This window comes from Cervus canadensis, chromosome 2, assembly GCF_019320065.1.
Source record: "Cervus canadensis isolate Bull #8, Minnesota chromosome 2, ASM1932006v1, whole genome shotgun sequence".
Taxonomy (NCBI): domain Eukaryota; kingdom Metazoa; phylum Chordata; class Mammalia; order Artiodactyla; family Cervidae; genus Cervus; species Cervus canadensis.
In genome coordinates this window covers 87,198,263-87,224,559 of record NC_057387.1, presented here as the reverse complement: position 1 = coordinate 87,224,559, position 26,297 = coordinate 87,198,263, and the positions used below count along the sequence as shown (strand labels likewise).

The following is a 26,297-nucleotide window of genomic DNA, read 5'->3' as shown; positions in this document are numbered from 1 at the left end:
ATGTGAAGGGACAGAAGGACGTAAGGGAACATGCTTAGAACATAAGAGTTGGGGGTGGGGGAGTGGCAGCAAGATAAAATAAGCCTAGACAGGTAAGTAAATAAGTAAGTGAAAGTTGTTCAACTGTGTCAGACTCTAAATTCTCCAGGCTAGAATACTGCAGTGGGTAGTCTGTCCCTTCTCCAGGGGATCTTCCCAACCCAGGGATCGAACCCAAGTCTCCCAAATTGCAGGCAGATTCTTGACCAGCTGAGCCACAAGGGTAACCTAAGAATACTGAAGGGGGTAGCCTATCCCTTCTCCAGCAGACCTTCACAACCCAGGAATCAAACTGAGGTCTCCTGCATTGCAGGTGGATTCTTCACGGAGCTATCAGGGAAGCCTGGAGAGGTAAGCAGAGCCCAGATGCCACACCCTGAGTAATAGGGAGCCACTGATGGATTTTAAGCAAGGGAGTGATAGATTCTGTGTGTAAGAAGCAGTCTAGGCAAGCTCTGGAGAGCCGCTGTATACCACTGTACCTCCACTCAACAACGATGTCTCCTACACTTCGGGAGGTCTTCTCTGGTAGTCCAGTGGGTTAAGATACCATGCTTCTAATACAGGGCGCGTGGGTTTGATCCCTGGTCAGGGAACTAAGATCCCTCATGCTGCGCAGTGTGGGCAAAAATTTAAAAAAATTTTAAAAGGGTCTGGCTGCAGTACGGGAGGGGTATGGGGGAGAGGCAAGAGGCTGAAGACCGAGGATGGGAATGCTGCAGGGGTGCAGTAAAACGCGACGAGGGCCAAACCAAGGCAGCGCTGATTTTGTCACATCACTCTGTGACAGCATTCCCAGGAGAGACGGGAGGAGTGGGCCAGCCGATGGGAATCTCACTGTGATTCAAAGAGGTCCGTGCTCACACACCCCGACGAGTCCTCTTGGGCTCACTTATTATCTTTTGAGGCACAGGACCCAGCCACCAGCTCTCAAGCTTCTGGACGATGTGAGCCCTTCGGTATCATGGTACCAAGGACATGGCTGGGTTCTCACCAGCGTCCCAGGATAAGAAGCCCCACCAGCATCCAGAGCACACAGATCCCACATGGAAGGAGGGGAAGGGGAGGGCGACACATCCTAAGATGAGAGGGGCCGTCAGTTTTCACTGGGTGGTAACATCTGCACACCAAATATCTAACATGGGACAAAGACAGACATACAAGAACTGCCCCAGACCCCTCACTCCTTAGGTGGGGACCCCTGACCACCCGTAACAATGGTGAGAGGCCTCCACCCTCAGCGCAGTGGTGTGTCTTAGCCTCCCCCAGACTAGCCTAGAGCCAGCCATTCTCCTGGTGCTCCTACTTCCAATTTTAGCATATTCATCTCTTTAAGAATAACAACTTTAATTCCTATCTTCCTTGTCATACTGTAAGCTCCATGATGGAGATTCCCAGAACTGCCCTCAGTGGCTCAAACAGAGTCTGGCTCCCAACTGGCCCTCCAGGAGTATTTGTGAGTAGAATCAATAGGACATACCAATTGAGGGAGAGGAAAAGGTGGACGAAGATGCCCCAACTGAGAGATCCTGAGAAAGGAAAAGTGCCTCGCCTAAGTCACAGGAGAGGCGGAATGAGGTCACAGTTCCTGTCTGGGACCTCTGCTGCTCAGAGAAGGGCCTTCTCCTTACCCTAGGCTGAAAAGGGGCTTTGCAACAGACCAGGATTCCCTGAAGCTCAGTCCATGGAAGGCTGGTCTCAAAATGTTCTCTAGTTTAAAAAGCCTGGGAAACCCTGGTTAAAACGAAAAATCTTTCTTCACCACTGGACTTTTCAGAATCTTTATTATGCTCACATGCACATAATTGCTGGCAAAGGCCACAGGCTGTATTCCCCACATCTATTTGACCATGGAATGCTGTCTGTGAAACTTGGTTTGAAACCTTTGGCACCATCTCCCAATGGCCTGTCCTTATTTATTGAACATGGCACAGCACAGTTTTGTTGCAACTTTTTGGGCAGTGCAGGAAAACCCTATTTCACAATTGAAAATGAGTCCAAGCCCCAAGATATAAATGAGATAAAAACAGAACTGCTCTGGTTGTAGGGGGTCCTGGGGATCCCACCCAGCTGCCATTCCTTCACGCCTCTCATGCCAGGAACTATGCTATCCTACAGAGTCCAGTCTAAAAAAACCACTGGTACAGAATCTGTGGACAGGGCTGACATTATAAATCTGGCTTCTGAGCTGGCCCCGCCATGAACTGTTTTATATAAGGCAGATCACATGGCCTCTCTGGGCACTGGTCTCCACATTGATACAATGAGTCTGGTAGATGGGATACTTTCTGGAGTCCTGAGCTTTAACCTCTGATAGGATGAGGACTGGGCTTCCCAGGTGGTGCCAGTGGTAAAGAATTCACCTGCCAATGCGGGTGGCATGGGTGAGTTCAAGCCCTGGGTCGGGAAGATCCCCTGGAGGAGGGCACGGCAACCCATTCTACTATTCTTGCCCACAGAATTCCATGGATAGAGCAGCCTGGCGGGCAAAGAGTTGGACACAACTGAAGTGACTTAGCATGCACGCACGCATGTGATGAAGACTGTGATTTTATGACTGCAAAACTCTACGATTTTACGGTCCTTTGATTCTGAGATTCCATGGCTTAATATTCCCATTCTGGGACTGCCTGTAGCCAGCCGGAGCTGGTGCAGCAGACAGGAGCACAGGCTGCAAAAAAGCAGAATTCATTAACTGCAGTGCGCTGCCCAGGAGCACTGGGTTCCCTGGGGAGGGCATGCCCCATGCAGGATGGAGCGGGTGGCGTGTGGAGGGGAGGGGTGAGTGGATGGGAACCAGCAGCAGCTCAGTGGGCAGAGCAGCGAGAGGGACCCAGGTCTCCCGACTCCTGATCTATCTTTAGATCTCCATAGCAACCATCACCAGGGCGCTGAGCTGCAGGCGCGGGCTGAGCTGGCTGCCTGCAGGAGGGAGGGGCATTAGCTTCCTTCCATGCCTCTTTTGCCAAGGAAAGGACTCTGGGCTGGGCTCTTGAGCCAGGAAAGGGAGACTGAGAGGGAAGCCCTTTGCAGCAGGAAAGGCCTGGGGCCAAAAGAAAGGTAGTCTAGGGCCCCACCTTGTTCTGAGATGTGGTCAGGTCAAAGAAGCCTCGACCTTCATTGTGTCAGGTTCATAGCACTGGAGGCCCAGACAGCAAGTTCCTCCTTCAGCCTCCCCTGCGGTCATTCCCTAAACAGTCAGTGAGCACCTCATCTGAGCTGGCCCTCCTCTGAGCTGGCCCTGAGGCCACAAGAGATACACAGACTTCAGGGAAAGCAGGCTTTGGCTGAGAATCAGGAAAGCCCCTCCCAGGCCTCCTCCAGCCAATTCCTACTCAGCTGGGACCTGGCTCCCTCCAGGAAGTCCTCCCTGACTGCCCACTGTGTACTTTCCTGTTCAGGACTCCTACAGCCCCATCCTTTCTCCTCCCAGCAGAATGCCTGTCGGAGTGTCAGTGACCTCGTGGGATGGATGAGAAATGGAGGTCTGCAGAGGCAAAGATATTTGTCCCAGGTCACCTGAAGCATGAACAGTGGTCTCCCGTTCATGTCTTCGGATTCCAGTCTGTGCTCCTTCCTGCTTCCCAGTACCGGGCCCCAGGCCTGAGCTTCAGAAGTGAGGCCAGGCCTAGAAGAGGAAGTAGGAGTCCTCAGCCAGGCCTGCGTGCAGCAAGTACCCAGCTACGTCCTTAGTAAACTCAGCTGATCCGCACACCAGGGCGAACGGCTTTCTCCGACAGGAGCCGACCAGCTCTTCAAGCAGGTCCCGGTCCAGGCGGCCAAAGTGGGTCCTGTCCCGGTAACTCCAGGGAAGCTGCTCCAGGGAGTTCTCCTGGGAGGATGAGAGACAGTGGGGGTGACTCCTGGGCGTCCTCAGAGTTCACACAGTCAGCTCCTCTCTGCCAAATGAGGAACCTGAGCCAGAAGGGCTAGGGGGAACCAAGCTTCACCCAGCCCCACTATGGGCCAGGTACTTCCTTCCACGGGGACTCAGGTCCCCCCTCACAGAAGCCCGTGGGCCGGTAGGCACAGGTGAGGCACAGGGAAGGGGAGGGATGTTCCTGGGACACACGATGAGGTGGGGCAGCACTGGGACCAGAATGTGGGTCCCATCATTTCCACTGCCTCCCAGGAGCTGTTGTCCCTGACACTCGGGGGAATGTTTTCTCACCGTGACTCTTGGTCTCCCAGCATCTTTCTAAGGTTATTTATCACCGTCACGCTCATAGCATAACTTTTGTGCATTTAAGTTTTCAATTCACTTGTTGAGTTAACCAATGTCTACCGAGTGGACTCGATGGACATGAGTTTGAGCAAGCTCTGGGAGTTGGCGATGGACAGGGAAGCTTGGCGTGCTGCAGTAATGGGGTCACAAAGAGTCAGACACGACTGAATGGCTAAACTCACTGACTGAGTGGACTGTGCCCGGCCCTGTGCTAGGCAATGGGGACAGGACAGCTGCTCCAGGCAGACAGGGCTCCTGGCCTCATCTGGCTGTGTATCAGCGACCCCAGGCTGCCTTAACCAAGAGAGGGGCTTATTTCTCTCACATGGGAAGGCTAGAGGTAGTATTCTGGGGGTGTATGAGGCCCCAGGCTCTTTCTCGTTCTGCTCCTCTAGCCTTAGCTTGTGGCTTTCATCCCCAGGGTTACAAAAGAAAATCTCCACTACCGGCTGACTTGGAAAAATTTCTTTTAAGGAAACATTTTCTTGAAGTATAACATATGTATACGTATGTCATATATTGTATATGTATTGACAGTTTGGAGAATTTTGACAAAGAGAAGAAGCCATGTAACCAGCGTCGAAAACAAATAAAACCCCAGCAGAATAGGGCTGTCACCTCTGCAGATGCTGTTGAGGTGAACTTCTCATTCTTAGAGCCAAGCTGCGAGACAGGATGGAGAGAGGGATGTTGGGGTTGGAATGCAAGCTTTGTCACCACTTTCTGGTGAGTGACCATGACCTCTCTGAGCTACCGTGATGAGTGATGAGCACAGGGTGATGGAGAAACCCTGAAAGAGGCTCCGTGAGAGCAGGCCTAGAATCCCAGGCGCACTCAGAGCCCATCAGACCCCGAGGGCCTCTGAGGATAGTGCTGTGCTGCTCACAGTGGATCCTCTCTGACGATCCCCATCTTCTCGTGTGCCCTTTGTGCTCTGACCTGCCCAATGGGCCCCCTCGAGGTCAGGAACCAGCAAGGCCTACTGGCCTTGCCCCTCCTTCCCACTGCCCCATCCCCCCTCCCTCCCTGGCCAGTTCGTTCAGTGCGGCTCACCCTGACTGTACACCAAGAGATGTGTGGGGTCTGGTTGCTGCTCAAGTCGGGAGGGGACCCTCAACAATGAGGAGGCAGCAGGGTGGGTGAAGGAAAGCCTGGGCCATGACAGCAGAAACATCTACACCAGCCTGGAGGCTCAGGGAAGCTCCCAGGATGGAATTACACCTCTGCAGAGAGATGTGAGGGATGAGTGGGCGTTAGCTTAAGAAGTGGGAAAAAGTGCTCCCGGCGGGGGGAACAGCACGAGGAAAGTCAGAAAAGCACGGAGCACTTGCGACCACAGGCAGACCAGTGACACCAAAACGCAGCATGCAGTGAGTGGGTGGAGGAGGGCCAGGATGGGAGGCTGCAGAGGGCTGGCACATAGTCCTGAGAGCCATGGGGAGCCAGGGAAGGGCAGGAAGCAGGGCGGCGATATGGTCAGAGCTGCCCTTCCAGCGACAGGATGAAGGACAAATATGCAAGAAGTGGCCTGAATAGGGAGACCCTTGACGATGTTGTCGCTATGGCCCAGGCAGCAAATGGAGTAGAGGAAGCATGGACAGGCAGGAGGTGCCTCTCACTCCATCCTCCCCAACCTGCCCTTGCTATTGACAGCCAGCCCACTCGCCTGCCCAACCCCAGGGCACCAGCATCATCAAAACCCTGGCCCAAGGTGGAAGGTGCCCTATCGCTGGTGAACTTTAGCTCTGCCCTCAAGCCCAGGCTCAAATGCCATCTGCCCTGTGAAGCCCTCTCTGCTTGCTGCCAGCATCCTGAACACTCTCCACAGCGCCCATCCCTGTGCTGTCTTATACCAGCAAGCAATAAAGCCATGGCCCCTCCACCAACTTGCTGTGTTACTTTGGGCAAGGTTCTTAACCTCTCTGTGCCTCAGTTTCCACATTCATTAAAAGGCCATGATGGCGGTACAAGCCTCCTAAGATTTTGGTGGGGACTATGTGAGTATATGCAGAGTATATCATGAGAAACGCTGGGCTGGAAGAAGCACAAGCTGGAATCAAGATTGCCAGGAGAAATGTCAATAATCTCAGATATGCAGATGACACCACCCTTATGGCAGAAAGTGAAGAGGAACTAAAAAGCCTCTTGATGAAAGTGAAAGAGGAGAGTGAAAATGTTGACTTAAAGCTCAACATTCAGAAAACTAGCATCATGACATCTGGTCCCATCGCTTCATGGCAAAAAGATGGGGAAACAGTGGAAACAGTGGCTGACTTTATTTTTGGGGGCTCCAAAATCACTGCAGATGGTGATTGCACCATGAAATTAAAAGACGCTTACTCCTTGGAAAGAAAGTTATGACCAACCTAGATAGCATACTAAAAAGCAGAGACATTACTTTGCCAACAAAGGTCCGTCTAGTCAAGGCTATGGTTTTTCCAGTAGTTATGTATGGATGTGAGAGTTGGACTGTGAAGAAGGCTGAGCACCAAAAAATTGATGCTTTTGAACTGTGGTGTCCAGAAGACTCTTGGGAGTCCCTTGGACTGCAAGGAGATCCAACCAGTCCATCCTAAAGGAGATCAGTCCTGGGTGTTCATTGGAAGGACTGATGCTGAAGCTGAAACTCCAATACTTTGGCCACCTTATGCGAAGAGTTGACTCATTGGAAAAGACCCTGATGCTGGGAGGGATTGGGGGCAGGAGGAGAAGGGGACGACAGAGGATGAGATGGCTGGATGGCATCATTGACTCGATGGACATGAGTTTGAGTAAACTCTGAGAGTTGGTGATGGACAGGGAGGCCTGGCGTGCTGCGGTTCATGGGGTCACAAAGAGTCGGACACGACTGAGCGACTGAACTGAACTGATATGAGTTAATACACATACAGTGCTTAGAACAGTGCCAGGCACAGAGAAAATGCTCGATGAAGGGAAGCCCTTGTCAGCCATCTCTGTGGCTGCCTCCACATATATAGGTGAGCACCTGGAGGCCAGGAAGAGGGCATCCTCAGTTTTAAGCAGGAGTGGCCTCCCCTCACCCCTCCCCCTGGCTGTCCACTAGCCCTTTGCTTCATCTCTGACCTTGGGCACTGCGGTCACTGTTCACGTTCACCAAGCATGACGTCCTGGGTAATCAGGCCACTGAGCATTCCTCCTGATAGACAGGCCTGTGGGCTCTGGCTCCTGGGGACCTCAGGATCTCTGGTTTCCTGACAGCCCCCCATCCACAATGTCGAGGATCACGGAAGTCTTAGGGACCCTCTAAAGCTGCCTCCAGAGGTAACTGATGAGAAGGGTGCACCAAAGTACAGGGCAACGAGGCTGACCCTGAGCAAGAGAATGGAGGGGAGACACCAGCAGGGGACCCCAACCCAGGGTGTGCGGGAAAGAGAAATGAAGCTACAGACTAGGGGAGGCAGATGAACAGACAGCTGAAGGCCTAGCTTGAGGTAAGGGGCAAGACAGCCCCCCAGCCTGTGCTGTGGCCCTGAGGGGAGGTCCCAGAGCTGTGACTTGAATGAATGGAGGGATGGGGAACCAGAGGGAAGAGGGCTCAGGAAGCAAAGCTGCTTCTAGCGAGAGTGGCTGGGACTTGCACGGAAAAGACCCTCACACATGCCTTGGACTCGGATCCAGTTTATTCCACCAGCTGTTGACAGTGAGTGCCTCCTCTGTGCCTGGCACTGGGTGGAGCACTGAGACTGGTTACCCAGAAACATGTCCCTGCCTCAATCAGCTCTGACAGCCAGAGGACGTCTGTGCTTGGCCCACTGCTTCCATCACCAGGCCCCTTGCCCACACAACGGAGGATGCCGGAGGGTGGATGGCAGGCAGCAAAGCATGCTGGGTGAGAGCTAGCGCTCTGGAAGCAGACAGCCTGGGGCTCAGATCCTGGCTTCACCCCGTCTGGCAGGATGACACAAGCTGGTGCCTTCACCTCTGAGCATCAGCTTTCCTCATCTGCATGACGAACATGACAACACAGGCACACGCTGTGGGTTCCACCAGAGGCGAGAATGATCATTACGGCACGGGTCAGAGAGCCCACAGCAGGCCCTCGGGAGGGGTTCAAGGGGACAGCAGAGTCTCCACCAGGGACGGAAGTCATCCCCTGGGCTCACCTGGCTGAGGACAAAGAAGGTGCGGACATTCCAGAAACGGGCCTGCTCCTGGAGGAAGGTTTTCATGTAGATGCCCTCAAAGGTCTTGAAGCAGCCGACCAGGGTGATGAAGGTCTCGTCCTCCGCGTTGTCTGTGACGCTCTGGAGGATGGGCAGCATGGGAGCCAGGCCGGTGCCGGCAGCCAGCATGAGGAGCTCCCCGTACTGGGGAACAAGACGGTACATGACAGGGGTGGGTTGGGAAGGGGTCTTACTCCACCTACCAACTATGGGGCCTTTTCCTGGGCTTGCTTGAACTGGATGGTACTGTCCTTCTGGGGTGTCCTCCCCAGCCATCTGAGTTCCCCTCTCTACCCCCTCCAGGGAACCCTCTGTGCCTGTGAAAGCTACAGCTTGTGAGGCCTATGGAACAGAAATCATGGAATCCGGAGGCTGCAAGGAAAAGCAGTGGTGCAGGCATCCTACAAATGGCTGGCTGCCTTCTAAAGCATCCCCACGGGACTCTCCTTAGATACTTCTGCTGACAGGCAGCCCTCTAGATCAAACCAGTCAATCTTAAAGGAAATCAACTCTGAATACTCATTGGAAGGACTGATGCTGAAGCGCCAATCCTTCGGCCACCTGATGCGAAGAGCCGCCTCATTGGAAAAGACCCTGATGCTGGGAATGATTGAAGGCAGATGGAGAGGAGGGTGACCAAGGATGAGATGGTTGGATGGCATCACTGATTCAGTGGACATGAATTTCAGCAAACTCTGGGAGACGGTGAGGCTCAGGGAAGCCTGGCTGCAGTCCATGGGGTCGCAAAAAGTCAGACATGACTTGGCGACTGAACTATAAGCCCACTACTTCCCAAGAAGTCTTCTGTGTTACAAGCTGACTCCCCTTGCCAGGGAGGGCTTCTCATCTCACAGTGACCTGAAACCTGCTCCAACCAAAGCTCTGCCCACCACCCCCATCCCGGCCCTGCCCTCTGGGCTGCTTCCTCTGCCCCAGGGCCACCTTGCAGATATCTGAGGACCCTGGCTTGGATCCTGAGCCTGCTCTTCTCTAGACTAAATGAGATACTATACCTCAGTGCCTGGCACAGTGCTGGCCCAGAGAGCCAGGCAATAAAAGTGAGCCTCCAAGAGGCCCCTGTTCCGTCGACTCCCCCTCTCCAAACCTGTTTCCTGGCTCTAGGTCTCTTTAAGGTCAGCGCTGTGCAGGTTAGTGCCTGACCCCCACAGTGAGGTGTTCACCTCTATCCTTTGTAGGTCTCTGTGAGTGCAGTCCGAGTTTCCACTAGCTGTAGTGACAGCCACTGCACACCACACTACTGCAAGGAATGCTTCCTGGACTACCACGGGCCATGCAGATCTCGGGGTAAACCCTCAGCCCTATGATCTGGGCAAATTCTTTCACCTCTCAGAGCCTTGGTTTCTTCACTGGTTTGAAAAAAAAAAAAAAATAGACCTCTGCAGAAGAGCACCTATCTCAGGACTGCTATGAGGATTTTTTTTTTTTTTTTACTCATTGGTAGCTTTTTTGAGATAAGCTATCAAGTCCTCCCTCTCTCCCTTCTTCTTAATGCCAGGAAAGATCATCTTTGTTCCAGGGATGTACTTCTTGGGATTCTCCAAGTACTCCATCAGCCTCTCCTCTTCCCAGGTGATACCCTTGTTCTTGTTGGCATCTGTGTAAGAGAATCCAGCAGCCTGACCCGTCTTTTGTCCAAACAGACCATGGAGGTTTGGCCCGGGCTTGTGCTTGCCTCCCTTTCCCACAGTATGGCACTGGGCACACCTCTGAACAAAAATCTTCTTGCCCTTCTCAACATCACCCATTTTTAAATCATTCTTTCTCTGTGCGCGACCGAGAAGTTCCCGCTCACAAGCCGAATGCCCCACTTTCTCTGCCATGAGGATTAAAGAGATGACAAGTGTCTGGTACGGAGCCTGGGACCTAATGCAGTTAGATTCCTGCCCCTCACAGCCCAGCTGCTGGCCCGTCATCCTGTCCTGTGCTCCGATTCTCCCAGCCTCCAGTCACAGAGTCTGCCATGAATCACCTCTTTCTCCCATCACTGCTCAGGCACTCCTCTGGGGAGCCTCCCCTGAGCCACAGGCAGGTCTTCGCACAGCCCTCCGCGAACCCTCTTCACCCTGTGTTGTCATCAATGTGTGCGCCTGCCTCCCCATCAGACTGGGAGCATCTGGAGGACAGGGCTCATCTGACCCATCTCTGGGCCTCCAGGGTCCAGCACTGGCCTGGCCCTGGGTGAACCCCTATGAATGTCTGTGGAACAAATGCAAGACAGATGCTAACATGCCAGTCTCAGGGCTGACGTGAGCCACTTGCCATGAAGATGGTTGCAGAGTGGCAAGACTGGCCTGCACCCTGGCACCCTCACAGGAGCAGAGCGAAGCCTCAGCCACAGTTTCAGTGGCCAAATGTTGGCGCGTGAGACGCCATGTCTTTTCCTTCACGGCTGGGCCCTATGCCCTCTCAGACAGCAAGTGTGGGGCTTTCCCATGGGGTCTGCGGATGCCAAGGTCATAAGACTGCTATGTCTGGGAAGATGGCCTGCAGGAATTCTTTATTTCTTCTTTTAGCTTCTTTATATCTGCAGATTTTGGGGGGCAATGAACACAGATACTACATTTGTAGTAAGGAGAATACCAGCAAAAGCTATTTTTAAGTTACACAAAAAGAATGGACACACAGACATAGCAAACAAACTTTGTGGGGACTTCCCTGGGGGTTCAGTGGTTAAGAGTCTGCACTTCAAATGCAGGGGCACAAGTTTGATTCCCAGTGGGGAAACTGGGATCCACATGCCGCATGGCATGGCCAAAAAAGAAAACAAACTTATGGTTACCAAGGAGGAAAAGAGACGAGGGATGAATTAGGAGTTTGGAATTAACATATGCACACTGCCATATGTAAGCTAGATAACCAACAGAGACCTACGGTATAGCACAAGAAACCATACTTAATATTTTGTAATAACCTGTAAGGGAAAAGAATCTGAAAAAGAATGTATGTGTGTGTGTGTGTATAACTGAATCACTCTGCTGTATACCTGAAGCTATCACAACATTGTAAATCAATTACACTTCAATTAAAAATAAAAGAATAGAGAGGAAGAATGATTCATTTTTTTCCATTTGTTTTGCTTTGTTTTCCTCATTATAAAGGTAATAGGTACTCATTGTGGGTGATTTGGAAAATATAATGAAGAAAATAAAAATCACCCATAATTCCACCACCCAGAGATGCTGACATTTTATTGCTTTTTTTTAAATACTTTTTCTGTATAATCTAACTTAAGTTTCCTAGCTTGTTGTGTATTCAGTATTTTACTTAGTATTGGTCACTTGACCTTATAGCATAAGCATCAACATCATTTATAAACATAATTTTTAAATCCAGGATAATAGTCTATCAAGTATCTGTAACCCAGTGTACTTAATTGCTGTTGTTGGATGTTCAGCTGTCTCCAATTTCTTGCTATTATAAATAAGCTGCAATGAACATGTGCAAGAGGCAGCATTTTGGATTCTTCCCATAGGACAGACTCCAGAAGTGGAAGCACTGGGTCAAGGATGTGAAGATTCCTAAGACTCCCAGTGGTGGTTTAGTTGCTCAGTTGTGTCCAACTCTTTGCAACCCCATGGACTGTAGCCCACCAGGCTACTTTGTCCATGGGATTTCCCAGGAAGGAATACTGGAGTGGTTTGCCATTTCCTTCTCCAGGGGATCTTCCTGATCCAAGGATCTAACCCAGGTCTCCTTCATTGCAGGTGGTCTCTTGTATTGCAGGCAGATTCTTTGCCAACTAAGACACAAGGAAGTCCCAAGTCCCTAGTACATACTGTCAAACTGCTTTCTTATGTGCACAAATTGATGAGAAATTAGTGTTTTTTCCTAGGAACGTCAGGGGAGGACTCGAACATGCCATGAAGATGAGGGGAAGCACCCTTGGCCTGGGAAGCAGGGGACTTCCAAGCAGCAAGTCACAAGGTGTACTTAGGGAGTGGTCTCCACAGTCTTGTAAATGGCCCGTGAAACTGGAAAGAGATCTGAGAGTCAGCTGGCGTAAGGACCCTACATGCCTAGCTCATAGTATGAATTTTTCCAAGCAATGTTCAGGCACAGATGGTTCTGGAACATGGGCAGTTTTGTTTCCTAGTACCTGTCCCATCTCCTCCCATGTCCAACCCCAAGTATACTCTTGGCATTAAGTCTGGGCTCAAGAAGAATGCCACAATGAGATTCTATGGCCTGAAACATGAGAACCGCAGTCCTGGAGGCTAAGCTGGGAGGGGTCTCCTGAGGACGCAGCGTGGGCACTGACCTGGTTTGGTTTATAGAAGAAGCCTCCGAAGGGTCCTCTCCAGAAAGCTGTGTCTCCTGCTTTCCAGGACTTGACATACTGGGACATCAGCCCAGTCTGGTAGCACTGCAAACAAACCAAGGGAGATCTCATTGGGGTGGGCATGCACTGCCAATACAAACCAAGCTCAGTACTTTATACGCGTCAGCCTCAAGCTCAGTACTTTACACGCGTTGTCTCATTTAATCCTTCTAATCATCCATGAAGTTAGTGCTGTCAGTCCCTGTTTTCAGATGAGGCCCAGAACCTTACACAGAAGGCAAATGGTAAGACCAGGATGAGAATCTGTATGACTATCGGCCTTAATTACAAAGGTCTCAAACCAAATAACCAGGAGCCACACAGGTAACATAACTGAGTGAAGAATCAGGTATGAGGCAATTAATGGCACCTAACAGTCTCAGCGTTAGGCAGACAAGAGTGAGTGGTGGGGACTAAGGTAAATTGGTGAGCGAATTCTCTTTCTAAAGGAAGAAGCCACTTTGCAAATTCCAGTACCCAGTCCACAGGGCCAGTGATGCCAGATCTTCTGACTTTCTAAGAGGGGCAGGAAATCCATATTTTTAAGAAAATTTTCCCATTTTTGAAATGTTAGCAGTTAATTTAAAATTTTAAAACACTATACAGGCCAAAACCAAATATATTTGTAGGTAGAGGCAGTCTGTGGGCCACTCATCTGCAATCTCTGCATATCCCTATACTATCTCCTGGCTGGATGAAAAAAAATGAAGGTTGTGGAGGGGATTCCTCATGGGAGGAGGGCAGTATGCACTTGCTGGGTGCCCACCCACTCTGTGCTAGGCGCTATGCTGGGGCTGCAGGGAAGACAGCTGGACCTTAAGCTCCATGAAAGCAGCCAATGCCTGAATCATGGAAAGGATGTAAACATCTAAATGAACAAATTAGTAACCCAGATCAGGCCCTCCTAAGTGTAAGGAGCTCAGTCTAAGAGGGACCTAAGGCTCAGACATAGACAAGGTAGAGACTACCTAATGCCTGAGGAAGTGCAGTGTCTTCCACTGGACTGGGGTTGAGGAGAGCTTCCTGGAGAAGGAAGCAGTGGGGCTGGACCTTGAAGACTGGATAGGATCAGACTCACTGGAGATGGTTGCAGAAGGGCACAGAAAATTCTGGGCGTCAGGTGTGGTATGCTCAGGGGTAGGACAGCCCAGGTCATGTTCTAGGAACAAGTGGACACGATAGAGGAGGGGTCAGGGGGGAGCGCTGGGAGAGAGGACTGGAAGAGTGTTTGGAGAAATTATAACCAAGCCTGAAGGAGAGACTGGGTTTTGGTCACCAGATTTGCTTTTAAGCACTCGCAGCCACTTCTGGTACCATCGCTGCCTTCCTTGGGCACCAAATGCATAAAGCAAAGAACGTCCTTGGCTGACCTGGAAGAGGTCTGGGGAGGAGGCTACAGTTTTTCTAACTTGCTGAAAGATACATTTCAGTCCACTCCTTGTTTTGTGGCCCCGGTCCTGGGGAGGCACAGCCCCAGGGGTGGCCTTAAAAGCCCTATGGCACAGAGAGAACTCAAGGAGAAAGGAAGGATTTTTCTGTGCTTCTGGCACCCACACAGAGCCTGGTACAGGGTAAACCCTCAAAACACATTTGTTAAACAGAACTGACACTAGACTTGTTCTTCCATTTGGGATCATATTACCCAAGGGGCCTTGGGACAATATCATCTCTCTGAGCTTTAGTTTCTTCATCTGCAAAGTGGGGAGAATATGATCTACTCTGCAGGGTGGTTACAAGGTTGAAATGAGGTAATTAAAGAGCTAGACGCAGTACCTGGGGCCCAGAAGGTGCCTGAGAAATGGGAGTTCCCCCTTCCCATCTACAAGGGAGCGTAAACCTTAGAAAACCCGCCTGCCTTCCCAATTTGCCAAGACATTTCCAGTTCTTCCCAGCCAGTGGCTTAGGGATAATTAAGCATCTCTCTGAAGAGAGGCTTTCCGGTAAACGAAGGAGAAAATCAGCCTTGCAGCTGGGAACGATCCAGCTGCCCCGAAGTACTGTCTCCAGGCTTATTCTTTCAATAGAAACACACCCAGACAAGCAGCTTGGGGAAGTGGGCCATTTGGAGAGGATTTGTGGAATCTCCCAGACAAACAGTTGCGTGGAGAAGGGATCCCATCCAAGCTTACGTGTGAGGGAATAAATACTCGAGCTCTGAAGGCAGGCGGGGAAGGCAGGGGCCATAGATGGTGCTAGGTACTCGGAATCAGGAGGCCAGGGCTTACCCACCACTTGCACTTGTTACTACCTGGGGAGTCTCAGGCACTCCTGGGGTCTCAGTTTACTTGTCAATGAAAGGGGGATAATTTCTGTCCTACAAGGGAGACAAAGGATGTGAACACCTAAAGATAGGTGTTCCCTAGGATTCTGTTTGGGAAACGATCCAGAGCTATGTATTAGGCTGACTCATGTGAAACTGCTGGTTCCGTAAGTCAAAAATGTTAGCGTGTCAGCAATTTCATGTAGTTCAACCCAATTATTTGTGCACGTAATTCGAACTTCATGACTTCTTATACATTTATTGCCTACTCCTTGGGTCTCTGGAACATTTTGCATCCAGCCCACTTTGTTCATCTCATCTCTACCAACTGCACAGCCCACCTTGGCTGCCCCCACAAGCACATCTCCTTCCACCACTCAGACTGAGTATAGTTCCCACCAGACCCTGCTCTATTTCACTTCTCCCTGCCTTTGGCTATCCACCCCTGGAACGCCACCTCTAATCTGTACTCCTTCTTCAAGGCCCAACTCAAATGCCCCAGCCCCTGCCAACTCCTTGCATAAGGTAATTTCAGTTAGCTTGGTCCCCAAGGAACTTCATGTCCCATCTTTTGCCTGTGCATCCGCTCTGTTCCAAGACGAATGACTGGAAGTTCCCCAAGTCATGCCCCCTTGGCTGCCGTATGTACGCACTGCTCAGCACTCAGAGCTTCCTTCCCACTCCTGAGCTTAACACAGAGCTCACACACACAGCTTCCTCCAGGAAGCCCAGCCCACTTTCCCTGCAGCCCCAGGTGCCCTGAGCTAGGCTGGGGCTTGCTGCATCTACCACCTTGCAGTATCCCAGTCTGGCCCCATCTGAGGGTGGGCACTGGGTCTGACTCCCCCTGACTCCCCCCCTGACTGCCCATGACTTGGTTCCCCTTTCCCTGGCTCAGTGCTCACGCTCCATCAGTCGTAAGAAGGTGAGGAGGAAGAGCTTTACACTTCTCAGTCCAAGGCTTTTGTTCATAAAATCTATCGGGAACATGCCCTCTGTTGGTAATGCAGCAGCCCCTTTTCCCTAGGAAAGGAGCTGAGAAAGGGCCACCCCCATTGTCTCTGCTCTTCCCTCCAGCCAGCCTCCTCCCATGTGAATCCTGGCTTTTCCCACGTCAAAGGGAAGTGCCCAGCCCCGATCAAGTTGGCAAATGGAGGTCCAGTCCTTGGCTCTTAGAGCAACCGTGTGAGTTGACTTACCTTGATTAAAACTTCAAAGTATCCTTCTGCATTGGCAGGGCTGATGGGTGTATAGGCTCTCTGAATTTCTAAGTCACCTACTGTCCCTCTGGGAAAGAGATGCACTTCGTCAGGCAGTCAGCCAGTCATTCAACAAATCCTTAGAGTACCTAACCTGTGCCAGGCTGGTGAAAGTGAAGCTAGGGGCCCAGTTATCCCAGTGGTCCTCACTGAAAGGCAGGCAAGGTGGAGCAGAAGAAAAGAGTACTGGGCTCCCCCATGACTGCATGTTGGCTGTGAGACCCTGGGCAGGTCATTTAAACCTTCAGTTGCTCCTTCTGTAAAATGGGGACAATCACCCATGCCCCTGCTATGTGGTTCCATTGGAATTACAGATGAAAAGTTTCTTCAAAAAACACACTGATGATGTGAGCTGTTTTAGGATATCACTGGGGTTTTTCCTGACCTCTTCCCAACCACAGCATGATCAAGATAAAAACAGCTATGTTTAACAAGTGTTTAACATTTAGCAAATATTACCACATGGCAGGAGCATTGGAATTAGAAAGGATCCTCAAAGGTGCCCTCATCCAAAGCTTGACCTGATGCATGAATCCACTCCAGTATTATCAACAAGAGGGCCAGAAGAATAATCATGCAGACATGTTGTATTAAGTGCCTATGATGCACCAAGTATATTACAGGCAGTACCTCATTTATTGCAAACAATAATGAAAATGAGGAAACCACGGCTTAGAGAAGGGATGTCACCTGCCTGAAATCACACAGCTAGAATCAACTGTAGCTCTGTCTGCTTCAGAGCCAGGCTCCTTACCACTACTCCTCAGAGCTTCCCTGGAACACCCAAGCACCCCTTTCTTGAACCTTACTATGTACAAAATTTTCTCCTCCAAGGTATGCCAAGATTAAAAAGGCTCATCCTAATGTATCAAAAGTTGGGCAGAAACATTCAATAAATGCTTACAGAACAAGGAACTAACAAACAGAACATATGGCATGGCTTGGATGCAAAGGGCACTGTGACATTTGCTATGACAGAGGTAAGTCACAGGCACTCTCATCTCAGGGGAACCTCAGAAGGCCTCTCTGAGCTGGGTATTAAAGGATAAGCCAGCCACTAACACATGAAAATGGGGACAGGAAGTAACGCGAAGAACCTAGGCAAAAGCTTGTGCTGTGCTGTGCTTAGTCATTCAGGCGTATCCAACTGTTTGCCACCCCATGGACTGTAGCCCGCCAGGCTCCTCTGTCCATGGGGATTCTCCAGGCAAGAATACTGGAGTGGGTTGTCATGCCCTCCTCCAGGGCCAAAAGCTTAGAGGTAGTTTAATGTAGGGCAAGCCGGGAACTGGTGAGAGGGGCAAGCATGTTGGTGGGCAGCAAAGAACTTGGTGGGCTAGGAAGCTGGGGCTGTGGGCTGGCGTGTTGCTGGGGAGGTGCTGTGGAGCATCAGAAGGGGTCTGAATGAGGAGGGACATGGGTGTCCTGAGAGTGACAGAGACAGTGGAGAGGGGCCAGACCAGAAGCAGGCAGTTCTGGGCATACCTGACTTATGCATGGAGGGTTTCTTGGGCTCTGACCTGTCCTGTGGTTCCTAAAGGAACAGTGACCTTTAAGGACCGCCAGCCAGGCCACAGGCCAGAATGAGCTGAATACAAACACCAGGGGTCAGTGTGAGGCAAGTGACTAGAGTGTGATGAGTAATAAGCTCTCTCCTGGTTTCCTTCCTGGCTACACCTTCTGTCTCCTTTGCTGGCTCTACCTCCTCTTGCCAACACTGTAAATAGTGGAGTTTCAAGGGTTCAGTCCTAACTCCTTCCTTCTTTGAATGTCCCACATGCTCCCAAATGCCATCCAGGTATAACAATATACCTGGATGCTTCCAGATCCATGCCTGCAGCTCAGATCTGTCTGCTGAGTGTCAGGCCTAGAGAGCTGACTACCTGCCAGATGCCTCCACCTGGAGGTCCCAAAGGATCTCGTCCCTGGGTAGGTGGAGGTGGGGATCGAGGTGGGAGGCGAGGACAAAATTAAGCTGGGAGGAAGAAGGAAGTGCAGAGGAGTGAAGGGCGTAATTCAGGAGGCAGGCTGTCTGGGCTTGAATCCTTATTAGCTGTGTGATACTCTTATTTTCAATTTCAGTCTCCTTTCTATCAGCTGGTGCTAATTGTATGAGGTTAACGCCACAAGCTCTGGAGACACACTGTTTACTTTCGAACCCTGGCTCCAACATCTGCCAATTGTGTGATCTGGGGGAAGTTATTAAACCTCTCTGACTTCAGTTTCCTCTCTGGTATGATAATGGTGCCTACCACACAGGATTTTGTAAACAATAAATAAGCTCATACGTATGAGCATAAACTGTGTGAAAAAAGTGTTGTTATTATTTATCATGAAAATACACTATCTAGGTCAATTCCAAGAGCCCTCTAAGTCATGTATCACAGTGTTTACTCTGAAGATGGCAAATGGAAGCTTTAGGAAGGTTAAGCAAGTTGCCCGAGACCACACTGGCAGAGCAGGGCTGCAAAGCCTGGGTCCTCTCACTACCTGAGTGTAGCGTAGGACGGGGTCCTTCCACTACCTGAGCGTACCATAGGATGAGGTGCTCCCACTACCTGAGTGTACCACAGGATGAGGGGCTCCCACCACCTGAGCGTACCGTAGGATGAGGTGCTCCCACTACCTGAGTGTACCGTAGGATGAGGTGCTCCCACTACCTGAGCGTACCGTAGGATGAGGTGCTCCCACTACCTGAGTGTACCACAGGATGAGGGGCTCCCACCACCTGAGTGTACCATAGGATGGGGTCCTCCCACTACCTGAGTGTGCTGTAGGATAGGGTCCTCCCATCACCTGAGTGTGCTGTAGGATGGGGTCCTCCTATCACCTGAGTGTACCACAGGATGAGGTCCTCCCATCACCTGAGTGTGCTGTAGGATGGGGTCCTCCTATTACCTGAGTGTACCATAGGACGAGCTTCTCCCATTACCTGAGTGTACTGTAGGATTAAGTGCTCCCACCACCTGAGTATACCATAGAATGAGGTGCTCCCACCACCTGAGTATACCATAGAATGAGGTGCTCCCACCACCTGAGTGTACCATAGGATGAGGTCCTCCCATCACCTGAGTGTACCATAGGATGAGGTCCTCCCATCACCTGAGTGTACCGTAGGATGAGGTCCTCCCATCACCTGAGTGTACCGTAGGATGAGGTCCTCCCATCACCTGAGTGTACCGTAGGATGAGATCCTCCCATCACCTGAGTGTACCATTGGATGAGATCCTCCCATCACCTGAGTGTACCATTGGATGAGGTCCTCCCACTACCTGAGTGTACCGTAGAATGAGGTGCTGGCCAGGCCGCAAGCCGAGTTGGCTGTTCCCAGGTAGTGCAAACCGGACAAGGTAGGTGTCCTTGGTGAGCCTGTCTACAGCACTGATGAGGAAGGCCAGGAAGGTCTCTGGGCTCAGCTTGGAAGGGCAGCTCTGCAAGAGGAAAAGATTCACCAGCTAGAACTTGGGACTCAAGAGACAGGCAAGCCTCCACGAGCATCCTCCCCACAAGGAGGGGCTATTGCGGTTGACAAGTTTTCTGTATAAAAGTGCAGCCCCACCTTCCTTCCCTTTCAGGCTCTAAGAACGCCAGAGCACTTTACATCAAGGTCACTCTGCTCTGAAGCCTTGCATGGTTCCTCTCAGCCCCAGGATGAAGCACAAGGTCCTTAGTTGGACACTCTAGTGCCCGTGGATGGGTCCTGAGTCTCATTTTATCTCCCAAGCATCCAGTGTCAGACCTTTCTCTGTTCTCCACAAGAACACCTCGTGGATTCCAACCTGTAAGTCTTTATTTGCTCAAGCTGTGTCCTCCATCCAGAACACTTATTTCCAATGTATGAAAAACCCACCTATCCTTGAAATCAGCTAAAATCCAGTATGCAGATTTAGAAATTGATGGGACCTTAAAGATGACCTAATCCAATACCCTTATTTTACATGTGGGGAAACTGAGGCCTAAGTGGTAGTGACTTATTTGTACAAAGTCACCACCATGAGCAGGGGTTCAAATTCATGTCTTCTAAGTCTCAGTCCATTGCCCTTAATATTCTACCCCCTCCCAGACCTCCTCCAGGAAGTCTTCTCTGACTGCCCAAACTCACAGATCCTGTTCTCCTGAAAATGCACCCACCCAATTCACTCCTGGGTCCTTCCCTCACTATATCACCCCATCCCCCACTCCCCAACTCAAGGCCAGGCTTTGAACCTGGGTCAATCTGCTTCATCAGGCCCACTCTTTTCCCTCTGCTGCAGAGTCAGAGGAAGCTCCCTTGAGCAGGTACACCGTACGGGGCTGAGGTCAGGTGGATGCTGACACCCGGCCCTCGTATCTGAGGAGCACCCCCCCCTTACCTGTGTCTCTTCCCTACGCAGCAGGCTCCTGTCCTTGCTGGCTCGGGCAGCCTCCCACCTTGCCAGATCTCGCTGGTAGAGGTCGAACACACAGGGCGAGCAGCCACTGCCGCAGCACTGGGAGGGCAAAGGCTCCACCGGCCGAAGCTGCAGCCAGGCTTCCTCTTCGTCACCTTCCTCCCCCTGGCCCATCATCAGTGGGGCTTGATCAGATACTCTTCCCAGAGCAGGCCCAGGCCCTGCTCCCTTGCCAGCCTGGAGGAGGGAACACATGTGGTTACACTCTGGGCACCTCTATTCCACTGGTTCTCCCTGAGGCCAGCAGGTGCCAAGCTCCGTGTGAGCACAAGGATGAATCAGTCCTTGGGTCTGCTGTCTACGGGGAGGAGGCAGACAGGCACAATAATCCCAACAGGCAACCACGGTTTCTTGACCTCTTCCCATGCTCTGAGAGCTGGATCAAGATTACAAAGAAAATCTCACAACATTGTTCATCAGCTATACTCCAACATAAAAGAAAAAGTTAAAAAAAAAAGATTACATAGAAAATTTCATTGAACTTTTAAAATACTTTAAATGATGAAGTAAAACATTTATGTACAATTTAATAATTGTTATAAAAGAGCCATTTTGTAACCACCACTCACTCAAGTAAAAACAACCTTGCTGGCATCCCAGAAGTCGCGCACTTGTGTCCTTTCTGATCACACCTCCGCCCCCCATAACCACTATCGGTTTCCTTGCTTTTCTATACTCGGTCACCTTTGTTTGCAATTCTATCCACAATTTATCAGATTTGCTTAGTTTTTACCTTTATATGAACAGCTTCCCAGGTGGCTCAGTGGTAAAGAATCTGCCTGCCAAGCAGGAGGCTCGGGTTAAATCCCTGCATTGAGAAGAAAAAGAAATGGCAACCCATTCCAGTATTCTTGCCTGGAGAATCCCAGGGACAGAAGAGCCTGGTGGGCTACAGTCCATGGGGTCACAAAAAAGTCAGTCATGACTTAGCGACTAAACAATAACAACAGTATCATATGAATGTATTCTTCTGTGCCTAGTTTCCTTCGCTTAGTATTGTTGGTGAGTCATCTACCAAATTGCTGTTTTATTTAATCTTTACAAGGCCAGCCCTGGAGGTGCCATTTTATGGATGGGCAAACTGGAGTCCGAAGAGGTTTAATAACTTACCCAGGGTCACATGCGTGCATGCTAAGTCGCTTCAGTCATGTCCAACTTTGTTACCCTATGGACTGTAGCCCGCCAGGCTCCTCTGTCCATGGGATTCTCCAGGCAAGAATACTGGAGTGGGTTGCCGTGCCCTCCTCCAGGGGATCATCCTGACCCAGGGATCGAATCTGCATCTCTTGCGCCCTCTGCATTAGCAGGCAGGTTCTTTACCACTAGCGCCACCTGGGAAGCCCTACCCAGGTCACAAAGTTCCATAAATGATGGCACTGGGACTTAAACTCTGCTCTGTCTGGTCTCAGAACATATTGTTCTTCATTTTTTTTTTTTCCTTTTGATATTGTTCTTCAATTACAGGAAAACAGGAGAAGGAGGTGGTGATGGTCCAGGTGAGAGCTGATCTGGACCAGGACAGCTTCAGAGAAGATGAGAGGAGAGGGGACAATGAGAGAAATCCTGAAGCAGGAATTAACAGAACACAGAGACTGACGGATGTGAGGTGAGCAGGTGAGGGGGAGAGAGGGCTGAAGCGACATCCAGGTGTGTGGCTTGGATCCTTGGGTGGATAGTGGGTCCAAAAGGAGTTGAGTTTTAGAGGAAAGAGGAAGGGAGGGAAATGGTAAGTTCAGTGAGAGGTACACTGAATGTCTGTGGGGCATCCAAGGGCAAAATCTAGTTCCATTTGGATTAAGCAGGTCTAGGAACCTGAGTCTAGAGATGGAGCTCTGGGTAACGGACAACAAGGAAGGGACGGGCTGGTGGAGAGCAGGCTGGGGCCTCTGCGAAGGCCCGCCTGGCTTCCTACAGCACTCACAGCACTTGGTCCAGCCCTGGTCATGGTAGGTGCTCAATAAATGCTCTTCCAGCGGATGAGTCTCCACCCTATAGCATTTCACACTGTTCAGAAATTACAAGTTTACATGTTTTTCTCTTCTGAGATTGTGAACTGCTTGAGGGCAGAGACCTGTTTTTTATTCATTTTATGAAGCAGCACAGTGTATATTTAAAAATATGCATGTTATATGAAAGGAAGAAAGGAAGGCAAGGAACTTTGTTTCAGGGCCATTAGGTAAATATTGAAAGATAGACCAGGGAGGAAAATTTAAATGGTTATGATTTATTTTGGGATGTTTCTGTGAGGGCAGTTTGGGATTTATCAAGGTTTTCTGTATTTATATGTGGAACTCTACAGTTCATATAGAAATAGAGCTGTCATCTCACTTGCAAGGAAACTATTCACTTAAAATCCCACAGGCAAATCAAAATAAAGGGGGGAGGGGTCTCTTCTCCCCCTCTTGTCTGAGAACAGAACTTAGGGGAAATCTGATGTCACAGAACATTACTTAAAATGCAATTATGACTAAAACCTCCAGTTTTTGCTATCCTCCCACTCGTTTGACACTTACTGGGCAGGGGCTGCTGAATGAGGTGCTGGGACACAGAGGTGAGTGACACTACTCCTCTATGTCCTGGAGGAGCTCCTGGCCTGGAGGAGTCAGACACTAAGCAGATAATAACTGGGAAAAGAATAGAGGTCACTTACTGGGCCAGTCTGTCCCAAGCACTTTGCACTGTCTCACTCTGCTCCCGACAGCCATAGGTAAGGAGGCAATGCATTTCTTTATTTCACAATGGAGAAAACTGTGGCTAGGAAGCCAGAAGTGGCAAGGTTAGTGCATATACCTGGTCTCTTAAGACTCCAGGATACTCTTTCTCCCTAGATTTCACGCTTCTGCAGGGCAGAGGAGAGTGTCTTCATCTCCAGTTCCCAGTGGGCTGGGCTGGCACACCCACCTTGTTAAACTGCCATTGAATTTTATGGGCCCCCTGGAGCCTCCCAAGGGCAGTAGCTTCATGGGTGCATAAAATGCTAAAATCAAGGTGTGGGTCAAGTCTGTGGAAAGGCGAGGAGCAAACCACTATGCCTGCCAGAGGACATGGAAGACCCATTTCTTGGTTACCAATCACTCCCCAGGAGTCCTAACTTTTACAGTCTTTCCCACTTTTTCCACTTCCCATACCCATTTACATTGGAGTTTTCTATGGGCCCAAACAATGTGCTTCCAGTCTCCCCCAACACTATCCATCAGCACACCTGCCACCAGCTCTGACCACACGTGTCCCCTGCTTCGCAGTCTCCAACAATCCCCCACTGCCTACAACACACAATCCAACCTTCTTGCCTGGTGCCCAACATTCTTCCTGGCCAGAACTTGCCCAAATGCTCTTACCACTTACTATCATTGATTTTAGAAGGGCAGTTCCTGTGTATGCCACAAATCTCTCTCTTGTAAAGGAAAGGTTTCTCTTTAGAGGAAAGAAAACCTTCTTCTACTGCTAGTTCAATGATTTCAGGAAGGTTCAGCAGGCTAAGACCGTCTTGAGGGCAAGTGTGGTGTCTTATTCTTTCTGCATTCTACCACCAAGCACAGGCCTGGCAGACGGAAGGCTCAGGCAAGTGGTGAGTGCTCAGTTTACAAACAAGGTCTGGGAGCCAGGCATAGTGCTCGGTGCTGGGATACAGCAGAGGTTAATAAAACATGGGCGCTACCTTCACGAGCTTCCAGACAAGAATGGTGCCACATCAGTTCAACCCATTCTTCCTGCATGTTATGTACCAGGTTTGTATTAAAAATGAATGAGATCTGGTTTCCTCTATATGCTGATTTCTTACTCCCAAGAGGTTTGGGAGAAATAAAGTGAGCTAAGCTAACAGAAGGAGCTCTGTTAACTGTAAACTGCTATACAGTGTGAGAGTTATTTATCTATCTTTGCCTTAAATTTACTTTCTGGATTTTACTAATCCCACTTTCCCTGCTATTTTGGAAGTGATTAGAGAAGTTGGCCGTGTCAGTTATGAATTTTAAAGATCAGTTAGTTTCGCATCTCCTCTCAGCCTCTACTTTTTGAGTCTAAGAAGCCAGGCCTTGACACATGTTGCCTCTGCCTGGATGACTCTCCACACCCTCAGACCCTGCTTCAAGGTCACCTCCTCTCAGAGCCACCCCCTGTACCACCTCGTTCTCATTTTCTAGCATAGCTGGCTTGGACCGGTTTCGTGGAAGTCAATTTTTCCTCAGACTGGGGTGGGGGAGGGGATGGTTTCAGGATGATTTGAGCACATTAGATTTATTGTGCCTTTTATTTCTATTTTGTGGCAATCAGGATATTCTGCCTTTACGTTAGGGTTAGGGTCTATGTTCCTATAAGAATCTAATGCCAGCTGCTGAACTGACAGCAGGCAGAGCTCAGGCAGTGATGCAAGTTGATGGAGAGTGACTATCCTGAGGGTTGAGGACCCCTGCTTTAGCAGGTACCCTATTTGCTTATTCATTACATCATTATGTATTGATTCATTAAATGTATATTTACTATGTGCTCAGCATTGATCTAGAGGCAGACTTCACAATAATGAAGAAACAAAAACTCTTGCATTCATGGAGCTCCTCGCAGTCATGGAGCTTATATTCCAGTGGGAATGTCATTAAGATCAAAATGAAAAATAGGCTATGTTCAGTGTTAAATACTAAAAGAGGAAGACAACTGAGGGAAAGGGATATTAAGTGTGTGTGTTGCAATTGCTATTTGGTTTACTTGCTTTCTGTCTGTATCTCCCACTTAAACTGTAAGCTCTACATCGCACATTTGTTTTATTCACCAGTGAAAACCCGCTACTCAACAGCGCCCGACACACAGTAGGTATTTGATAAACACCTACTGAACAAGGAGCAAGGCACCCCTCTGCCGCTCTGGCCCCCCTCCTAGAAGGCGAAAAGGGACATTCTGAGGAAAGACGAGGAAATGAACTCATTTTGGGCACTGGGGAGGAGGCACGCAGTGTGTGAGGTCAGAGCGGCCTCAGCGTGGTGCAAGGGCCACGCTCAGGCTCCACGTCAGAAGTGGTGGAGAGAAAAGAAAACTTACGGGATACCCACCACGTTCTGTACGCTGCGTGATTGTGCTAGTTTAGGCGTTTCCATCCCTATTTTGAGGCTTCCAAGTTGGCGGAGTGGTAAAGAATCCCCCTGCCAATGCAGAAGATAAGAGATGTGGGCTCGATCCCCCGGTCAGGAAGATCCCCAGGCGGAGGGAATGGCAGCCCACTCCAGCATTCTTGCCTGGAAAATTCCATGGACAGAGGAACCTGGCCAGCTACAGTCCATGGGGTCGCAAAGAGTTAGACTCGACTGAGCACACAGACACATGCTTGCTCCTAAGAAATCAAGGTTGTCGTGAGTTCAGGTTTTAAGTCCTGAAGCTCTCCTAGTTCGTTCCAGCTCTCACCACAGCCACTCACCTACCCTCCTGCGCTTCCCCTCAGGTAAAGATCTTGCAGGTTTCACTCCCACCCGGGAGAGGTGGGCAGGGTTCCACCTGTGAAAAAATGTGGACGGCCTGCGGGGTGGGGCAAGGCAAGAGTTACCTGGCGGTGATTGGTTAAAGGACCTGCCACT

General features: G+C 50.2%; 2 protein-coding genes across 10 annotated transcripts; both read right to left on the bottom strand.

Annotated features, from left to right (window-relative positions):
• Positions 1-1,804: 1,804 nt before the first annotated feature.
• On the bottom strand, positions 1,805-26,235 carry LOC122436937 (NADH-cytochrome b5 reductase-like). Of its 9 annotated transcripts, XM_043461217.1 has the most exons (9): positions 26,141-26,196; positions 25,779-25,868; positions 20,659-20,913; positions 19,589-19,737; positions 16,247-16,334; positions 12,728-12,832; positions 8,389-8,592; positions 3,755-3,871; positions 1,805-3,667 (listed from the first exon to the last, which is right to left on the bottom strand). In XM_043461217.1, the coding sequence occupies exons 2-9, from the start codon at positions 25,821-25,823 to the stop codon at positions 3,650-3,652; spliced, it is 981 nt and encodes a 326-aa protein (XP_043317152.1). In that variant the 5' UTR covers positions 25,824-25,868; positions 26,141-26,196; the 3' UTR covers positions 1,805-3,649. The 9 variants fall into 9 exon arrangements, with proteins under 9 accessions (XP_043317152.1, XP_043317151.1, XP_043317156.1 ...); XM_043461216.1 differs by having other exon boundaries at positions 1,805-3,871; XM_043461222.1 differs by lacking the exons at positions 1,805-3,667; positions 3,755-3,871 and adding an exon at positions 7,129-8,259.
• Positions 9,115-10,992, bottom strand: LOC122436938 (cytochrome c-like). Its single transcript, XM_043461226.1, has one exon. The coding sequence runs from the start codon at positions 10,380-10,382 to the stop codon at positions 9,897-9,899; it is 486 nt and encodes a 161-aa protein (XP_043317161.1). The 5' UTR covers positions 10,383-10,992; the 3' UTR covers positions 9,115-9,896.
• Positions 26,236-26,297: the final 62 nt, after the last annotated feature.

Bases quoted from the DNA above. Each gene is read 5' to 3' on its own strand.
- LOC122436938 (XM_043461226.1), bottom strand. From the start codon at position 10,382: ATGACGGGCCAGCAGCTGGGCTGTGAGGGGCAGGAATCTAACTGCATT.
- LOC122436937 (XM_043461216.1), bottom strand. From the start codon at position 25,823: ATGGAAACGCCTAAACTAGCACAATCACGCAGCGTACAGAACGTG. The intron at 19,738-20,658 runs GTAAGGGGGGGG...TTCCTCTTGCAG, and splicing joins TGCGTAGGGAAGAGACACAG to AGCTGCCCTTCCAAGCTGAG. The intron at 8,593-12,727 runs GTCAGTGCCCAC...CTTGTTCCCCAG, and splicing joins TCTTCTATAAACCAAACCAG to TACGGGGAGCTCCTCATGCT.